This window comes from Gossypium hirsutum, chromosome D06 (assembly GCF_007990345.1).
Source record: "Gossypium hirsutum isolate 1008001.06 chromosome D06, Gossypium_hirsutum_v2.1, whole genome shotgun sequence".
In the NCBI taxonomy this organism is placed as follows: Eukaryota; Viridiplantae; Streptophyta; class Magnoliopsida; order Malvales; family Malvaceae; genus Gossypium; species Gossypium hirsutum.
Window position 1 is genome coordinate 63,603,348 of NC_053442.1, and position 20,725 is coordinate 63,624,072.

Consider the following 20,725-nt stretch of genomic DNA (forward strand, 5'->3'; position numbering starts at 1 on the left):
TAAGTTTGGGGAGGATGAAATCAATGCTATAAATTTGACATTACATGTTTCAATATCATAATTATAATTTTGATTATTCAAATAAATGAAATATTAAATCGTATTAAATAATTTTTATATTAATAAAAGAATATAGATTCAATATGTTTTAATTGCTAGCAAAAAATTGAAACAAATTTAAATATGTTTTCATCTTAATTTTGTTCATAAATATTTTCTCTGAATATTTTATATAAAAAGACAAAATATTTATTACTTTGAAAAAATAAAGGGTTTTTCAAAGTAAAAATACCATGAAAGTTATTTTACTATACCTTAGATTGTATTTTTGTCTCTCTACTTGAAAACTATATAAATTAATCCTTATACATTAATTATATTTTTATTGTTAAGTGATTACGGTAAATTTCGATATACTTTCAGAGTAAAAATTAATTAACGTTGATTAAGATTAAAAATATTTTATATATTTACCCTACTTTTTTAGTCTTAGTCATCACTAATTTTCATGTCATAAGTTATATATAAATTTGATTTGCTCATCTTTACTAATTTTAAATATACTAAAGATAATATTTTTACCGAAAATTTTAATTATGCCCCAACTAAATTAATGTCCAGCTTTTTCTTGACGAAGAAATTAGCAAATAAATAGAATTACAATATCCAGTTGGGTTATAAGTCAATTCCATATTTTATGAAAAAAAATTCAAAATTCTAGAAGTCAAATCTATTTTAATTTATCTTGCAAGATAATTTAATTTAATAATAATAATTCGATGCCAATCTTCTACTTCACTGATTCCGTCATGAACACAAAAATTTAACCTTTTGATCTTTGAATCATTATTTTTATATTAATAAACGAATATAAAGTAAATCATCTTTTATGTATTGTGATGGATTTGTATATCTTATCGACAACAACTCAATTGAAAAATGATTCGTAAAGGACTGATATTTTTGTCTATACTATTGATTCAAAATCTTGATTGAGTTCGTATCGTAAGTGAAATGAGAAATGACAAAACCTATTACCACTACCATAAGGGTATCTATATTATTTCAAAATAAATCTAGAAAAACACTTTTAAGAAATTCAAACATAAAAATTGATTCTTCATTCATAGGCCAACTAACCCACCCTACACAATAGGCCCAACCCAACTTGGGCTAAGTTTTGTTATAATTTAAATTTAATTATAAAAACATATAAAATATCAATTAAAATAAATATATATATTTATTAATTTTTGAATAGTAAAACGAGTAATCTGATTCAACCCAGGCTTAAAATTTTTTAGAATCAGAACTCAACCTCTCATACTTGACAGCAAGGTACTTCCATCTTAGTTGGAGCATATTTCTCTTATCCACTCTTTTATTTTATAGAAACATGAATTTCAGCAAGCTTGTCTAACAATCAAAGTAATTTCACAGCCAAGGCCAATTTATCATCACAATTCATGCCCTCACCCACATAAAATCTTACCCGCAAACCTTTTGGTAAACAAATTGTATTTACCAATAAATCATGTAAACATTGCTAATATTGAAAACAAAACTTGCATTAAAAATCCAACACATCTTCCACTTAACCATATAATATATATACATATAATAATTTCATATTATTAACTAAAAATGAATTGATGCAGTTTTCTTCTCTAATGCCTACTTATTGTTCCATCTTTAATCAAAATGCCCATTCTACGAAAAGTGGGAGGGGGTCAATGTTCTACTGGGAAAACATAGCAAGAAGAATAGAGGAAAAAGATAAAAAAAATAAAAATAAAATAAAACTAACCTCCCAGATTCCTCTGTAAGAAAGCAATTTGGACAGACTAGAACGATTATAGTACACAGGACCAAAGGGATCGAATGGCGTGGCATGGCATTCCACATAAATAGGTCGAATCAGCCAGCTGGGGTACACTAGTATTTGAACTCCTCCGAATGGCTAAGTTGGCGGTGGCAGTTGCAGGCAGATTAGCTTTCTTTGTAGGGAATTTAGTTGCAGGTTTTATCAATGAAAGTTGTTCCCTAATGAGCCATATGCATATCCCCCTCTGACCTTTTATAGATCAGCCAGATTTTCTCATCACCGCCTAGTTCCAAGCAGTGAACAATCTTAGACATCCCTTTATAGAAGGGCGCATTTTTTCATCAAAGCACCAAAATGCATATTAACACTTTGGTCTTTTACCCAGAACTACCAGCAACCTCTGCAGCTCTCTGTCTCATCATCTCCATCACAGCAGCCCTACGTCGTGAATCAGACTGTTGTTGAAGCCTCCTCAAATGTTCCTTAAGGTCTCTGTATTAGCAAGTTTTAACTTTATTAGTTTTAAATTGCACCAAGGAGTACATAACATATGGCTGTTAAGGAGGGAGAAAGGCAAATGTACCTGCAACGTGGTACGTGGCATTGAGATTCTTTGCATGCTCGTGCATGGAGTTGCAGCAAATACCACATTTTCTTGCATAGTACACAGCCACCAGAAGCACGTGTTTTGCATTGAATTCCATGGCGGAAAAGCCCCTTCACTTTCCGACAATTTGGGTATTGGCAATGTGCAGAACGACATTGTGATGCATGCACTAAAAGGTCAAGCATTTTCCTCAGCTGTAAATTTCAGGAACCAATGCAGTTAGAACAACACAAAAAAAGTCCCATGTTTACAGTCATAAACTCAATTTTCCAACCATCTACTTGCCAAATCAGAAGGAAACTAATATATTCAGGGAATTATACTTTACATTTAGTGTATTTCAATGTTCAAGTGCAAAGTACCAATAGCATATCAGAAACATCTTAGAGAGTTCCATGCTTTTCGATGTTATCAAGCCAATTATTCACAAACACCAGTACGAAAACATCCCACCCCCCCCCCTCAAACCGAAAAAAAAGGGGAGGTCCAGAGAAAAGCGATGATACCACAATGTGACATCCCACACCCGACCCAGTCGCCAGATCCGAATTCATGACATCACATTATGTTGCCGGATCAACTCAGACTAAGTCAACCACATTTACCAAGTAATGTGGCATTCAATCAATTAAATTCCCATGCATTCTCATCACACACTCTTAAATAATTCAAATGATTGCCAATTAATCACATTAAATGCATTCTAGGATTGTACAGGGTTACAAACGTGGTTAGGATTCGAATCCAAACTCGTGTCCAAATTCTACAGGAGGTCTCGAGACATAGGTTTCATGTCTCGAGACATGATGGATTTTATTTTGATTCTATGTGAACATGCCTTGAGACATTGGGGTCTATGTCTCAAGAACAGTCTCGAGACGAACTTCCCCTGTTTTCTTAATTTAGCTTCGATGTTTGGCTGTCTCGAGACATAAGCCACTTAGTCTCGAGACCTAAGCTAGATTATCTCAAGACTAGACCGATGTTTATATTGTTGTAATTATACTAAATAAATACTTCACTTAATTAAAGGGATGGCTTTAAATAGATTGATTTGATCTGTGGCTTGTGTCTCTGTCATTTACCTACTGTACTAAAGATATTGAATAGAAAGAATCCTTCTTCTTCTTTAACACATATATGCTTTGATGAGATTTAGTTAAAAGAGTTCAACAAATTCATACTAAAAAAATACCTGCAGAACACGTAGTTGCCTGGCCTCTTTGTTCTGTGCATCACGTTCTGCCATGGATGGATGATTTGTTAACTTATGAGGATGATCAATGCCCCCATCCTTTTTATAACAGGCATTGCACACATCATAATCAGGGCAAACTTCACATCGCCAACCTTGACCAGTTTCAATATCCAGATGACATATGCAACAGGGAGTGACAAATGCAGGAGCAGTTGGATTGTGAAGATGGTAGAGTACCATCATCGAGGAATGTTTAGCCCGTCTCAGGGTATCATATTGATAATGGTTCCCTTGACAAAGACTCAAAAATGCCTGTCTAGTATCAAAGAATTCACTCTCAAGAATGTCATCTTGATCGGTTGTATCAGTAGAGACATCAGTTATTTCAATCTGCACAATGACAATTTGTCCACAAAAATCAATTAAAAAAGCAAATAAAAATCTGTCTACAGAAGCAGCAACAGACACACACTATAAGTAATTATTGTAGTACTAAGACAAACTTACTGGATAAAGAACATGTTTTTCCCTCTGATTGAAGGGATGTCTCTCTCTTTCATCACGTTTCAATTCTGCCTCATGGCACCTGTGAGGGTACAAAGAAGCAAACATAAGATCCATTATCTAGAGAACTGTCTCATAGTTGGTGGAAGCAGACCAAAATAAGGACAGAGGAAGGGGAGTTGCGTTATTGGGCTTCTAACAGGGGGAAGGGGAGTTGAGTCTTAAAACTTGAAAAATAATCAGTTTCTGAAGAGCACAAGAATCAGTTTCCTTTTCTCTAAAAGCAGAAGTATGACTGTAATGAACTGAATCATTTAAGCAGATAAATAGTAACACCAAGGACTGAAAAGCTTGAACGGTTTGTACTACTGTAAAGGCTGAGCAAAATGACTAATGTTTACATAAAGAATGTAAATGGTACTAATAATAAAATGAACACCAAGGAGTTGTATAACTAGCAACCCTACTGGCTCTCCTCTTGTCCTAAAAGGCTAGGTGCTTGTCATTTAACTTCTAAGAGCAAGGTTCTAGAGCTGTAAACCAATGAACGTGAGCTGAACTTACAACTGTCAACCAGAAATACACTCATTTGTACAATGCAGAAAATAGCCCTAGCATAGATTCAAACATGCCAATTAACAATAGCAACACTAAAACAGAGTTGCTTAACTCTGCGTATGAAAAAGAGCATACCCTTCTCGTACATAGATCTGATTGAAAAATTATAGTTTCTCGTTCTCCAGAATCATATTATTACTATATACAATGATAAAAAACCTTGCCTGCTAGAGTATCACACGTGGTATACTTTCAGTCAAACAGACACATCCCGGCAAATGCACACACACATGTACAGATAGGTAGTGAAAGAGAGAGAGCTCAACCATACAAGAAGAAGATAATAATAATGATAAGACATAGCTAAACTAGTTCAAAAGAAACAAAAAGACACAGCTAAACAGAGTAGCAATCTTACTTGTCACAAATCTGAAATTTCTTGCACTGGTTGCAGACCCAGCGATTTCCAGACACCATCAGGATACAACAATGAGTGCAACAATGCTGCAAGTGAACCATGATAAAATCTTCCCTCATTGGGCAAATGGTCTCACCAAGCTGAAGTGAAGAAAGGAGGGAAACAAGTAATATAACCAGTTAAAATTCCTTGGATCACGATAAGAAAAATGTCAACACTAGGATAGCAAGATTGTAATTTTCATATCCACTGCCTTTACACAGAAAAACATCATTAAGGAAAAAATGGGCAGAATGATTAGGAAGAAAAGAAATTACTTTATGCATCAGTAGCAGATCCTTTGATGCATTAGCAGAGAGATCAGATTGACCCGATGCTTTTAAAGCCCTTTTTGTTATTGTCTTTTTTATTGTTCCTTTTTTGTTCAGCTTTCTGCCATCTTCTTCCAGACGGAACTGGTTAATTAGATCTTCAGCAGCCCCAGGCCAGTAATCACCATCAAAATATGGCAGTCTAGCTGCTGTTATTTTGGCCTTACATTCACCGGTAGTTACAAAGAAATGATCATACAAATTAGTAAGATCAACTACAATGTTTTCCCTGGAAGCCTTCCTTAACATTGCTAGATACCTGAAACAGCATTCATGCATATCAGGAGAATTAATAATAATGTATTATTAAAAACATAACATGAGATGCAAAGGGGAAAAAAACTTGATAATTATTTGCCTCACCATTCTCGCAGTTTATCTGATTTAGGTGTTTTCTGAATTTCTGGATGACAATATAAGATATAATCTTCTCCCTTAAGTGGAGGGCAAGCCCATATATAGCAACTTGTAAAACCACGCTTCTTGCAATATTCAAGGTATCCAATCTGAACATTTAAGGTTTAACGATGTTAGTCACAACTAAATAAAAGTGTAGAACTGATACTATATGTAAATTGAAAATCATAATTATCACATTGCTGAAATCATAAGAGTTTGCACTTACAAGAATTTCATGGTAAACAAAGGTACGGAGAGCCTCTCCGGTAACTGCTTTAACCTCAGGCCGGAAATACTTGACTGAATCTAGGTATGACAGATAAACACGACGCTGATTTGGAAATGCAGATTCTGAACCAAATTCTTGAACATACATACCAAATAAGCATACTTCTACCCCTTCTATCTTCTGAAACAATAAAACTACCTGAAAGAGAAAAATGTACTTATAAGCATTTCATAATTACAATTAAAATTGCCCTTTTCAGCATATACGTATGTATTACACTTAATCCATTAAAAAAAAAAAAGAACATGTGCATTACGCTTAATTTATATCCTTCACACCTTTGATTTATAGGGAAATTCAAGTGGATAATTCTGTTCCTGAAAGATTTCAAGAAATCGCTGCTTCACTTCCAGCTTTTTGTCAACTGATGAAACAACTCTAATTACAAGTGCCTCAGCCCCAGGCACCTGAAAAAATCAATGAGAAAACAATCAATATATTCTTCCTTCTGTGTGTATATGCAGTGTGAATTGGTTTTTGAATATATTTAAGCAACACGAAAGTAGAAAAAGGATTGCCATAAACAACATAGAATCAACTGTCATCAGGAGAATATTGATCACCTCATCATAACTTTTTCCTTGAACCCTTGCCCTTTCTTGTCTTTCCTGTTTCAGTCTCTTGAATAACCGCTGCTCTATGTGGTCACTAAGGATTGTTCTTGGCAAATCTTTGGCCCCAAGGACAGCACTCTGAGGTAGGGGCTTTCGCTCTCCTCTTTCGACCTCAGTAATATAGCAATTGGGGCATGTATATTCAGCTTGTCCGCCATCATTCCTTCTACCATTGAATAAAGCACAAATCTGATGCTGCCAAGCTTCGCATTTGTCACATTGAACCCACTGGAAAATATTATTGAAAAAAAATAAACATGTAAGAGCGACTATTTGAGATGATCATGAAACATCATAATACTTAAAAAGTATGTAGAGCACGTACCCATTCTTCGATCTCTTCATCATTCTTCTTCTTCTCAAGCCTTGCCTTAGGAATGGCAGTTCCATCAACAACAATGCTATCTCCACGAGCCTCATTATGGCATGGAATACAAAAGTAATGTCGTGTATCACCAGCTCCCATTGTGTAGTACATTGCATTTCGCTTAATGCGAGCACCACAAGGACTGCAGTAAATAGGTGGGGGTTCAAAAGTAAGTCTCTCAACTGCACATAATTGACATGAGTTCTCACTCATTGAGTGCTCCATTGCTTGATTCTTTTCAACCTTTGCTTTACTCTGTAAAAGAAAGAAAATAATTATCATCAATATACCTCATTCTGTCTCCAAGCCTGGTTTTTGGTACATCAAGTAGTAAGCTAGCACACAAATATTGACCTAAGACAACTTACAATAATCTACATACAATAATAAAGAACAGGGTATGAAATAAGTCAAAACACTATGATAAAGATACCTGGCCAACCCATCGTCTGAGACCTGTAATATGCTCCCTAACTTGCTCAGGGGTGAAGAGTTCAGTAAGTGACACCCCCTTTATTTTTGGTTTCCCAGACTTAGTTCCAGCTGCACTTTCGGAAGACTCCGTCACATTTTCCTGTTTGACTATGTCAGGCTCCTTTTCAATCTTCGCACTTTCTTGCATAGGTAGACAACCAAATTCATCAAGTGTAACAGTCTCACCATCAATCTTCTGTTTGCTAATGTCATCTACATCATCCTTCATCTCAATAAAAACAGGATTACCACTAGAACTCACGGGGACATCAGTCTTCACTTCCATAGGCTCAGGTTTAACTGGCATACACCTGTCAACATGTTGGTAATCTTGGCGCTGGATGTCCTGAGATATGTGAGGTTCAGCAACAACAGAACCTAGAGGACCTTCACTTTCAGCAATAACAGACTGAGAAGATTGCTCTATCTTCATGCGTTTTTGTGAAGGTTGTACACCTACAGATGCATCATTTGATGCAGTTCTTGAAGTCATTCTAGCTGAAATGTCTCCAGCATCATTTATTTTAGTAGAATCACCATCAGAAGGCAAAACAGAAGCAGAGTTCCGACAGGCATGTGCCTTCTGAGCCTGTATAAAATTTTTAACAGGAACACAAACGGGACATGTTGGATATGTACAAGTCTTGTAGTGACGAATCAATATCTTAGAGGGATGGCATCGAGGATATGAGCATTGAGATGATTCGCATTTATTCATATGACTCAACAACTTCCGTACGGTAAAACAATAGCCATCACACTTACCCTCAGAGGCTTTACAACTATGAGCATGGCGTAGAAACAAAAGCCACTTCACTTGATTTCTATACTGCCGATCATGGCTCCCATTTTCAGATTTAGAGATGGCGCCTCTAGAATTAAAAGGCTCTGATGAGCTTCTAGCATCAACCATCGGACCGATAGTAGATCCATCTGCAGATAAATTGTTACACTGAGCTTTATCCGGCCCAGATGTTCTCTGGCGGAATTCCTCTTGGACAGGCTGCTCATGTGATATGTTCCCTGGAATTTGCGCCCGATCTTGTGAGTGAGGGTGCCACTGGCTATGAGCAAATGATTCCATTTGTGCTACAGCCGGAAGTTTATAATCATTTTGAGACTCTTGAATCAATTGGTCTTGATGCAACATCTGTTGCATTTGTTCAGAATTTTGTGGCAGTGATGACAACATACTCTGCTGATTAGCGAGCTCTTCACTATGGTTCTGCAGAAATTGATTCTGCAATTCGGAGAGCTGAAATTGTTCAGGAGCTTGTTGATATAGAACCTCGTCATGATGTTGTACTCCAGGTTCACACTTTACTTGACTGCCTATATCAGAGGCCAGTGGAGACTGACTATAACCACTATTGCTCAGCAAATTTTGCTGCTTCTGTTGGCGTTGCTGTTGAAGGAACTGCTGTTGTTGGTACTGAAGAGACTGGTGCTGGAATTGTTTCTGTTGATTAACTTGAAGTATATCATCTCTCGAAGAAACTGCAGGTTGAAAGTTCATCTTTTCAAACTCATCCATGGACTGGGGCTTCATATGGGCAGCCGATTGCACAGCATGTAAATTTGACTGATTATTTATTAAAGAAGTATTTGTTCTGGATGTAGACTGCAAATTAACAGAATTCGAATTCTGAGAGTTTGTCACTGATCCAACAGATGTTACAGCACCGTACAAGTTTCCAGACCCAAAAGAATCAGCATTGTTCATTCCATATCCATCAGCTGACACAAAGGATTGCTTTCTTTGAGATAACTCATTCATCCCAATGATAAATTACATATTCAGATTCATTATTACTAAATAAAATAGAAATAGAGACAGACAAATGAAACCAGGATGTTACCTTGCATTACAGGTAGCTGATGTTGATCAAAGTTTTGTTGCAAAGGTTTTGGCGAACTAGCAAAAGCTGTAGTAGTCTGATATCCGACAGGTGTTCCATGTTCACTGACAATATGCATATTGTTGCCCATCATCCCCAATGCACCATTTAAGGACCCATGAGGTAACCCGAAAGCTTTCTGATGCAAGCCTGACCTGATACCACTACCCATTTGGCTTCCAAGGGTGCGTAATATACGACTGTTTTGACCACCATGTGGCTTTTGCTGCTGTGGCTGGGATACCATTGTTGATTCAACAGTTGAAAGTCCAACATTATTGGAAGACTGATCATTAATGCTACCATTATTGTTATTACTATTAAATCCAGGAGTGGGAATCATTTGGCTTGCCATTCTTTGCACACCAATTGATGAAATTCCACCAGAAGCAAGAGGAAAATTCGCAGGTAACTGTTGATAGCCATTAGATATATTTCCTATAGAAGTACCATTTTGTTACTCTTGGTATAAAATGCTATTTAAATTAGATTATAGAATATTCTAAGGCTCAAATTTACCTTCAGATCTGGTGAAAGAAGCACTAATCATGCCACTGCTAGGCAACAGGCTTCCTGCATTGACATTGGTAGGAGCTATGCTTGCACTGGCAGCACTTGTAGATTTATCTATTGAAGATGTAGCCACAATGCTAGGATTGCCACTGTGTGATATACCAGGAGTTGGAATCATAGTACCTACTGGAGCTGATGCTGATGCTGAATTAACAAGCTGTGGATGCCTTTGGTTGTGCACATTTCTGCTCCCCCTTAATAGAATCTGCAAGCGGTGCTCTAAAGTACTCAAATTTGTATAGTCCTCCTAGAAAACAAATTCCAAGCATCAAACGTCAAAGGAAATAAAAGAAAGTTGTAGCACAAAGAATTAAAAGTGATCAAAAGAATGCAAAAGAAATGTGCTTCCAAGGTGAATAGGGAAAAAGGTGAAGAAAATATATGAATGAAATTGGTCAAGAAACAGACTTGCTCAAACATATTAATTTAACAAAATAATTAACCTTTGTATGAGCAATCTTAAATAGACCTTCTTCCAATCGTCTTGCAAAATCCCGAAACTTCATCATAGATGCCTCAGTAATAGGAAGCTGATTCCGCAATTTTAAGACATCAATGCTGACGAAAAAGAGATTGAAATTTGCATTAGCTATAAAAAATTATCATTAGAAATGATTATATTAAGAAAAGACTTCTATGATGGAAGGACCTAATCTTGATGTATAGATTAATGTCTCTAGAAGCTATATAGCTATAACGATTATATGAAATCAATGACATGAAACTAATTTTCCATTGCATATGATTTAAATATCCATCTCCATGTCAAAGTACTACAAGGATCATTACATGCATCTTCTCCCACAAACATATGGATTCTTAAGAAGAATTAACAAACAATTTTTTTTTCCATTAGTCTTTTTTCTTTTGGGAAGAGAGAGAACTCTCTAACAACTTTCTTGAACCAGAAGCCTCCGTCATTGTACTAGACATTGGCCCCTTAAATTTGTTGAAACAACTATTATCAACTGCATACCTCAATAAGAATCAACATTGTCTAGAGGTTCATAAAATGTTACACAAATAGATAGTAGATACACAACTATTTCAATGAAAATATCTTTTTCACTGCTTTCTTAGCAATATAATCCTACCAATAATACTTAATATAACATAGATCACTGAATTTGTGTGAAATTGGACATCTAAATCCTACAGTTTTGTGACTAAGTTATTTTTAAATGTTGAATTCTATGCACAGTTTGTAGAAGCAGAGAAACAAATTTAAATATTATTCAAATAGAAAGGTGTTATTTTCAGAGGTATAAAACCTTAAAAAAATCCTACTTGAATTTCAACTAGAACCAGGAGTCTTCCCTATTGCACTAGAAATCAGGCACTTAAATTTGTTGAAATCATTTTTCAATGATGCATACATCATGTATATCTGAAGAAGAATCAACATTATCTACAGGCTCATAAAATCCTACACAAACTGATACACAACTATTTAGATGCAAAGGTCTTTTTACTGTTTCTTTTGCAACTAAGACGCACCTGAGCATCCAGAAGCACATTCATGTCACAAACATGTAAAATTTACACGCACACACAGAGAAAAAAGAAAAAAGAAATTAATGGAACAGAAATGTAACAAGCTTCTATAGGTATTAAATAGCATTCAGGCAGGAAAAAAAAACAATGTTTAATGCAGCTTTTATTTCAAAATTTTCTGTAATTTAAACTAAATCAATCAGCAGATACAAACATTTCATGCATTCAGAAAAACCTAAACTTACATCTACAACACTACTTCCTAGAAAATCTTACATCTTTCCTCGCATATATTCACGAGTTCTGTGTAGCTCAGGGTCCACATTTGACATAGTATGCGGAGGACCTCCAGCAGCACTTGCACCTCCAACACCTAAACTCTGCATCTGGGCAGGCTGAAGAAGGTTCCCATTTTGTTGGGGCAATCCCCCTTGATTAGCTGCCTGACCCGATATCTGCCCAGACATATGTGCCTGAACATTCATTTCTATCCTTATTCCTTCTTCCTTTTCGTCTTGTCTTCGTAACTCTCACAACTAGCAAAAGCAGCATAACTTATTCAACACTCTGGCTTTTTGCAATCACAAAATCCACCAAACTCATGCTTCCTTCTTTTTTCCCCACTTTAATTATCACTTCAAATACATTGCTTTTATTGCATTTCCGCATTTACTTACCCTGCTTATAGATATTAGGGGAATGGAATAAATTAACTCAAATTCCAATATTTCAATCTCAATTTCAAAATTTTCAAATTGTTTAACAACATTTGAAACAGAAATTTGGAAAATTGGATTAAAATTTGGGGAAATTCGGTCAATGAAAGAAGAAGAAAAAAAAGCCCAATTTTGGATTCCAATATAAACACGATCCTAATTATTGAATTAAGCAGTAAGAAATGACTAACCCTAGGTTAATAATAAAAAAGAACATTTGTTTCTTTAATGATCAAGAAGTAAATGTAAACCCTAAAAAGGAACCTGAGGGGAAATCCATAATTGAAAGCAGAAGACACTGCGACCGGAGCTTCGAGAATTCCGAAGGTAAGACCGAGAATATCGACGAATACTGATCGGAAAATAGAACGGGAAACGGAACGGAATCGGCGAAACACCGCCTTTAAACACACGTGCGAAGGAAAATTGACACGAGCGTACGATAGCAAAAAGAGAGAGCAAGATGAGAAAAAGGAGGGAGAAGATCGACAAGAGGCAAGGAAAATAAATAAATAATAAGAGGCGAGTAGAATTAATTTTTCTGGGATTGAATAAATAAGGATAAATATGTAATTAGGTACCTAGGGGATTTTTTCAGTTCAATTAGGTACCTAAACTTGGCTTTTTTGTCCAATTAGATACTTGAACTTGGCTTCATGGTTGAAGTAAGTCATTTAAGATAAGTATTAATTTGGATTAAAAAGAACTTTTCTGGTCCAATTAGATACTTAAACTTGGCTTCATGGTTCAAATAAGTCATTTACCAAGTACTATTGGACTAAAAAGCCAAGTTCATGTACCTAATTAGATCAAGAAAGAATTTAGATGCCAATTTGAACCTTGAAATCAAGTTCAAGTAGCAAAATAGATATTTACCCAATAAATAAATAATTCAATGGGATTTTATTTTCTTTTTCTGGCAATGTGAAAATACAAAATGCAAGTAAATATGGAATTGGAAAATTGAAAATACATATAATGACGAGATTTTTTTTCATAGGTAGTTCCTTTCTTTTTCTTTTTCTTTTTTAATCTACTAATTTTCAATATTACTGGGTTACACATGAATTTCTGTGTTTATATTTGTATTATTTAATAAATATTTTATTTTTTAATTATTATAAAAATTAATATATAATAATCAAAAAATAAAACACTTTCAAATAATTGTAGAATATTAAAAATATTATTTCTGCATAATAATTTTATGTTATAATTATTATTGTATACTATATTTTTTTGTGCATCTCTTTTTTATGTGTTTTTTTCCTCATAGTAGAATTAGTTTGGTTTAAATAAAAATAATTTAAATTAATTAAATTTAATAGTTTAAATTACTTCAACAATTATTTTGAGTTTAAATAAAGGTAAAATAATTCTACGTCGAAAATATATATATAAATATCCTAAACAATAAATTCAAATGAATAAAAAGTATGATTTTAATGTATTAAAAGTATCGAATTAACTATTAATTTTTAAATTTAATGTTAAAACATAATTTTTTTTCTCAAAAAAGCCAACTTTGTGAAAAAATTAAAATAAAATCTAATTTAAAAATAAATACTAATAACATTACAAATAAACAAATTTAGAAATAAAAAAATCAAAAATAGTAAAGAAGAAATTTGAGAATAAAAAAAAATCTTAAATAAATAAGAAATTGAAATTAAAAAGGAAAAAGAGAACAAAGTGGAAGATGGACAAGTAAACCGATCGATATGATGAATATAAGGAATATAAGGATAAATGTCCAATTGAACCCTTTAATATATAAATCCCAATAAACTCAATTAATGGCTCTAATCAACCCTCCAAAAAATAATCCTTAGCAATTTGAAGGGTAAAGAGTGAATTCTCACGACTCTTTGAAAAAAATCGAGAAGAAAACTACTTCTAAAAACCACAAGAAAGAAATCTTGCATAAGAAATAAACTCTCAGAGTTGAAATCTTTATTAATGAAAACAATTGTCTGCTTAATGAATAATGGAGAAGCCTTTATATAGGCTAGCTAAATAAATCTAAATAAAACTCTCAAGTATACTAGAACTCTAATTAACCTAAATAAGAAGTAGTTTTAAATTAAACTTTCTTGTTGACCTAAAACTCTTAAATATCTCAAAATACTTAATAATAATTAAAAATTATGAATAATAAAATAATAAAATAATAAGAGCTGATAAATACAATATTGGACTACTATATAATGAAAATTAAGCCTAAAACTTGAACCTAATGTGATTTAAACTTGAATTAAAAGCTCGAAATTTATAATTCTTGTCATAATTTCGTCCAAAAATTCTGCTTCCGCAGTCTTCATTAAAACGGTCATAACTTGAGCTCCTGAACTTAAAATCGAGTGATTCAAAATGTGTTTTGAAGCTAAGAGATCGATCTTCAAACACCATAAAAACATCTTAACTAAGAAATTTCTAGATCCCATTCAAAAAGTCATCTCAAGTTAGATGATTTCCCAAACTTAAGAATTGGCAGTTTCGGTGAATGGAATTTAATAAATTTCACCTCATCTATGCATATATCAATTTTTATAAATTTAAAATTATAATAGTAATAGTAATAGTAATTAGAAAAAATAAAATAATAAGAACATACAAATAACCCTAACAATATCGTAGAAAATGATGTAGTGATGTTAGGATGGACATTATTGCGAAAGCAATTAAGCCACCGATAGTCAATGGTGCACATTTGGGTGTACTTGCTTCCATAAGGGCAAAAAACATAAGTGATAATGAGATGTAATAAATGATCATATAAAGGAAATATGGTCGTATTATCATTTGAGAGTTTCATGTTAGGTGGATATACACCATTTTCATTGGTCTCGCCAACATTGGGAAGCTCAAGAAATTTGGCAAGAGAATTGACCATGAGAATTATCTTTTGTTCCATAAGATAATGGTGAATTGCATTAATCAACTAATTGGAGTGATGTCGAGGATGGCATTGAAATAAAAGGCTTACACAATATTTTCATGAGTTAGGCCTTTGATTTTCATAAAAGGAATTCATCTTCGCTCCTTAAAATTCGAAAAATAGGAGAATTTGAAATTAGATGAGGTTAACAAAAAAATAATATATAGGTCGAGTGAGTTGGACCTTAAGGTTCGCAAAATAGATAAGATATAGGTTATAGGCATCATCATCTCTAAAGCATAGTTGCAAAAAAGTGTAGGAAGCTATTGTGTATAAATTTATTGTAATGCTTTTGGATGTTTTTATTTTTTGGTAAATTATAAGAGGAGGGCAAAACCCTAATAGCAATGTAACTAGCATGACTTAAATCCAAACCACACCTAGAGCAGTGAACACCTTGGCCATCAAGCCAACACACGAGGTTCAATGCTTTTGAATGTTTTAACAATGAATTTTATGCAATAAAACCATGAAAATTATCATTAATTATGTGGATTTCAAAAATTTTTAATCAAGTAATAAATATGTTATTTTTTAAATTTGGTATGAAATGATGTAAAAAAGATGTTTAAAAAAATTAAAGAAACAATAAAACTAACTAATTTGTGAATAAAAACAATAAAACTATTACAGATATTAATGAAAATTAAAAAAGAAAAGTGAAAAAGCAAAAAACTTATTTAATGATTTACTGGTAAAGATATTGATATCTAAAAAAAGAATCAATACTTTGTTAAGAAATGCAAAAAAAAAAAAAGAAGATAAAAAACCACACAAACTCTATATTAAAAAAGTTTTAAAATAATTCTAACACATGCAACTTAATCCTAAAAATATAGATATACACAAAACTCATAACATGTTCAAAAAACAAATTGACATAGTGACTTCCTTATTCGAACTAAAGGCAAATTTGAATACAATATGCTAATTGTTAAAAAAAATGTGCAAATAAGGCATATACACTTATGACATAGAAGTTACACATCACATATTTCAAACATGTTTGCATATTAATAAACCTAAGCACAACCTATATGAACATATGTACACACAAATCACAAAAACCACCTATTAACAATAAATTTGCACTAAAAAATTAGGTATGCACAAAAATTATTCTAGTATATAAATATTAATGAAAAACATAAATAACCAAAAGCAAATTGAAAACCAACAATTTCTTATTCGACCTAAACCATAACCCAATAAAATTCACAATCAAGTTATTCACACACATTTACCTCGAACCAACAACCAAATTATCATTGCAAACAAAAATACCAAAACAAGCAAAGAAAAAAATGCCTTCTGTTTCAGCAAGCCCCAAACAAGATCTACAAAAGCAATGGGATAGGATAAAATTAGAGAAAAGAGAATCAAAATATAAAAGGATAGAGACTCAAACATACCAAATTTAGTCAATAGTTCACCAGAAAGTTCCAGACAACAAAGGCTCAATCCAAAAGGTCAATGAGAAGGTATCATGGAGAAGATGAACTTATCGAAATTAGGCAACCAATTGACAAGAATGGGTAGGGATCAAAGAGCTTTTTCATTAAAGCTTCGAATTTAAATTAGTGGAGTTTCAAGCCATTTTAAGGAAATCCATAAGGTTGAAAGATGGGGGGAAACTCTGGTTCGATGTGTTTCTTTATTAGTAGAGGTTAGGTGGTAGTGAATTACCAGAATACAATTGTGAATGAAGTCTCTAAAACCCTAAAACTTTTGAATAGTTTAATGACCAACTTGTAACATTTTTGAAATTGAGTGACAAAAATGTAAACTTATTAATAGTTGAGTGACCATGAGTGTAGTTTACCTGTAACAACCCTTTACCCAGAGTGAACCGATATATTATGAGCAAGGGATGTCACATTTGTACACTAAGATACTCAACTCAATCATCAATTCTAAAACCTTTTTTAAACATAATTAGGCTCCTTTGGAGTTATTCAAGTCATTTTAAAGCTTTCCTTAAAGTTAGGTTACAAATGGAGACCAATTGGGGTTTATTCAGGTTAAAACAAGGTAAAAGGGTCAATTTTGTGATAATAGAAAGTGGGTGTCACGACACTTATTGATGTTACGACACAGAGCTGCTGGTGTCACGACACTAGAGACAAATTTCCCAAAACATATCTGAAACACTTAAAACTAAGCCTAAACAATCGTAAGTCATTCCATTCCAGTTCTAAACATTATAAAACATGATTCTCCATTAGAAATTATATAAATCAACATATAACACAATCATAATTTAACTAAGTTTGTGAGGTTAATAAGGTGATCAAAATCCATCAAAAGTTTCTATTAGAATTCTTTCACATGCATACTTGTTTTAAACCTATGTACATGCCATAAACTATTGCCGAAAATCAAAACCATACTCTTTTCCGAGCTTTGATATGTGATGAGATAAATAGGGGTTGATCTTCACTTTAGAACTTCAAAGCTAGTATTCACCTACGCGTTGGGAAAAATAACGCGTAAGCTTATATAAGGTTAGTAAGTACATCAAGAATTAAACTTGCCATTGAAATTAACCAATGTTAACATATGAATTTAAGTAATGATAATTACATACAATGAAGTTAAATAGAGAATAACTATAGTGAAATCTCAAACTTTTATTCTATAAGTCACTTACCAATTTCAATATTAAGTCCACTAACCATTAAATTTTTAGCGCAATTGTAGACTTAATAGAACACATAGGATATGTGAAATTGTCCGCTGAATCAATTACACAAACGTGCATACTGTTAGAGTTGTGTGACCTAAATTCCTGTTAAAATAAAATACAAGTGGCAAGATAGGGGGATTTGCGAAGTCGAAGGTTGCAGCCCATCGTATATCCCCAATAAGCAAAATGCTGGACTGGGTGTAACAGCCCGATTTCAGTGAAATCAGAACAGTGGTTTTAGAACCACATATCTAAGTTAGAAAGAAATTTTATTTTAATAATATTGCATGGTCTGCATTATGATAGGAACGACGTATGACAATTTCGATAAGAAAATTTTACCGATTTCATGTTTAATTATAGAAAGGACCAAATTGCATAAAATGTAAAAGTTGAATTCTAGTAGCTAGAAGGATTAAATAGCTATGGAATTCAAAATTTGAGGTCCTTATAAGGCAAATAGACCATTAAGAAAATTTAGTAGATATTTATGATGATTCATCCAAGGAAATTTAAGAAAAGAAAAGGACTAAATTCGAAAGTGGAAAAAAATAAAAGATGATAATTAAATTAAATAACACAATATCATCTTTTTCATTATCTTTCCCCAAATTATTTTCATGGAAACCTTATCTAAGAGAAAATAGTTCAAGCAAGCTAAATTGGCTTAATTGGGTAAGCATTCTTGTCCCGTTTTTAGTAATTTTTATATTTTCGAAATCGTAGTAACCTAATCTACCTATTTTGGGGATTAATTTGTAAATTTATCAAAGTATTAAAAGTTTTCCATGGATGAGTATACTGAAATTTTGAAATTTATGGTAGAAAATGAAAGGTTGTTGATAGATAAACAACTTTTATAAAGGAAATTTTCATGAAATTATGATTTAGGGACTAAATTGAAAAGGTGAAAAATTCATGAAAGTTTTCTAAATTTTATGAATTACATGGACTGTAGACGTTATATGAAAAATTCGAATAGGCTTGGAATAAGGATTAAATTGCATAAATTTTATTTTTTGAGCCTAAGGACGAAATTTGAATTAATTAAAAGAATAGGGGCAAAATGGTACTTTTGCCTAAGATGTAAGTTGGATTGAATTGAATATGAAATGTGTTAAATTGATGTTAAATTCATTTATATAGATTCAGAAAGATCAAATAAATAGTTAGATCGAGGAAAAGAAAAAGTATCAGATTAATAACCTACGAACACGAACAATTATCGAGGTAAGTTCGTGTAACTAAATTATGTATCTTAAAATGTTTGAATTTAATGTTGTATATGTGTGAATTGTATAAATGTCTTATGTATGAAAATCAATCACATATCCAATAATACTTGATAAACGTTAAGTCCCGTTTGAATAAATGAAATTTGATGGATACAGGATTTCCCGTATTGGTTGTGGTCCTGCATATGTTGCGGACACACCATAGCTCTTACGAGCATCTTGTTATAAGTCCTCTCGAGCTTTCATTTACATGGTTCCTGCAAGCATCCCGATAGGTATTGACTTTGCATGTGTTGCAGTCATAACCCAGCTCTTTGTGAGCGTCTTATTATATGATCGGTATGGATCCTGCATATAATGCGAACATACCACAGCTCTTTATGATTATCCTTATATAGGCTCTTTGTAAGCTTCCTGATATGGCTCGCTTGAACTTCCTGTTATATGACTATCCAGAGCTCCCTGATAATAACTCTTCGGAGTTACTTGTTAAGCTCAATGAGCTTCCTATTTTAAACTCTTATGAGTTTCCTGTTATAGCCCGGATAAGCTTCATGTTACATGGCTCACATTAGCATCCTGTTATATGGCTCGAGAGAGTGCTTCTTGATTATGTACCCTAATGGGTACCCTTGAATATGAGTTGATGGATTACAGTTTCGTACACTTCAAGTGTACTACATGTGTATCCATCGATATTTCAGATAAATTTAACGGGAAAAGTTCTGACATGGTTAAACTGTGCTTAAGATGATTTGTCATGAAAATGCACATGTTAAATGGAAATATGATATGAAAAGCATTTGTATATGAAAGTTATTACATAATAAGCTCATCATTGATTCTTAATGTTTACATGTAATATATAACTAACAAGTTTCTTGAGAATATATGTGTTTAGGAAAATTGCCAAAATTATTTGGATGAATTTTGTATGCTTGTCCTAAATGTAAATTAGTGGTAAGTTAATTTTCTGTTATACGAACTTACTAAGCATAATATGCTTACTCAGTTTTACTTTCCCTATTTTATAGTACTCGGAAGCTCGTAAAGGTTAGAAATGGGTCGAAGCAAGATCACACTATCCTTCAGCTCATTTTGTTATAATTAGAAAAATTTCCCTTGGTATAATGGCATGTATAGGTTAAATTGACCAAATGATGAAATATTAATATTTGGTTGTAATTAGCCATTGGAATGGCTAGTGATGGTATGTTTTGATGTATATGTGTATGAGACCATATTATGTTGATATGTGTTGTGTGCTTGAATTGATATATATATTAGGTATAAATATGCTTAAATGAATATTTGACCAATTTGGTAAGTTGGTCACTTGAAAATAGGTGATGATATGTCATGCATAAGAATTGGTTTTGGCTTGATTTAAATGTTTTGAATTGATTGGGAAATGTTTAAAATGTTAATGTAGGTGTAAGACAAATTTGGGTGAGAAATAAGGCTTGGAAATGACCTTATTTTGTCCACACGGGCAGAGACACGGGTGTGTGTCTCTGTCGTGTGTGACACACGGCCATGCGCACGGGCGTGTGGTTTGGTC

The 20,725-nt window shown here is 33.2% G+C and overlaps 1 protein-coding gene across 2 annotated transcripts; it reads right to left on the reverse strand.

Moving 5' to 3' along the window:
• Window positions 1–1,612: 1,612 nt before the first annotated feature.
• LOC107962407 (histone acetyltransferase HAC1) lies at window positions 1,613–12,828 on the reverse strand. Of its 2 annotated transcripts, none has more exons than XM_016898791.2 (17): window positions 12,570–12,828; window positions 11,866–12,267; window positions 10,539–10,653; window positions 10,042–10,342; window positions 9,484–9,960; window positions 7,584–9,361; window positions 7,109–7,405; window positions 6,733–7,011; window positions 6,448–6,576; window positions 6,107–6,307; window positions 5,845–5,987; window positions 5,428–5,740; window positions 5,111–5,250; window positions 4,138–4,216; window positions 3,628–4,020; window positions 2,409–2,626; window positions 1,613–2,317 (listed from the first exon to the last, which is right to left on the reverse strand). In XM_016898791.2, exons 2-17 carry the CDS (start codon window positions 12,072–12,074, stop codon window positions 2,203–2,205), a joined length of 5,187 nt encoding a protein of 1,728 aa, XP_016754280.2. In that variant the 5' UTR covers window positions 12,075–12,267; window positions 12,570–12,828; the 3' UTR covers window positions 1,613–2,202. The 2 variants fall into 2 exon arrangements, with proteins under 2 accessions (XP_016754280.2, XP_040952093.1); XM_041096159.1 differs by having other exon boundaries at window positions 11,866–12,125; window positions 12,570–12,795.
• Between the last annotated feature and the right edge of the window lie 7,897 nt (window positions 12,829–20,725).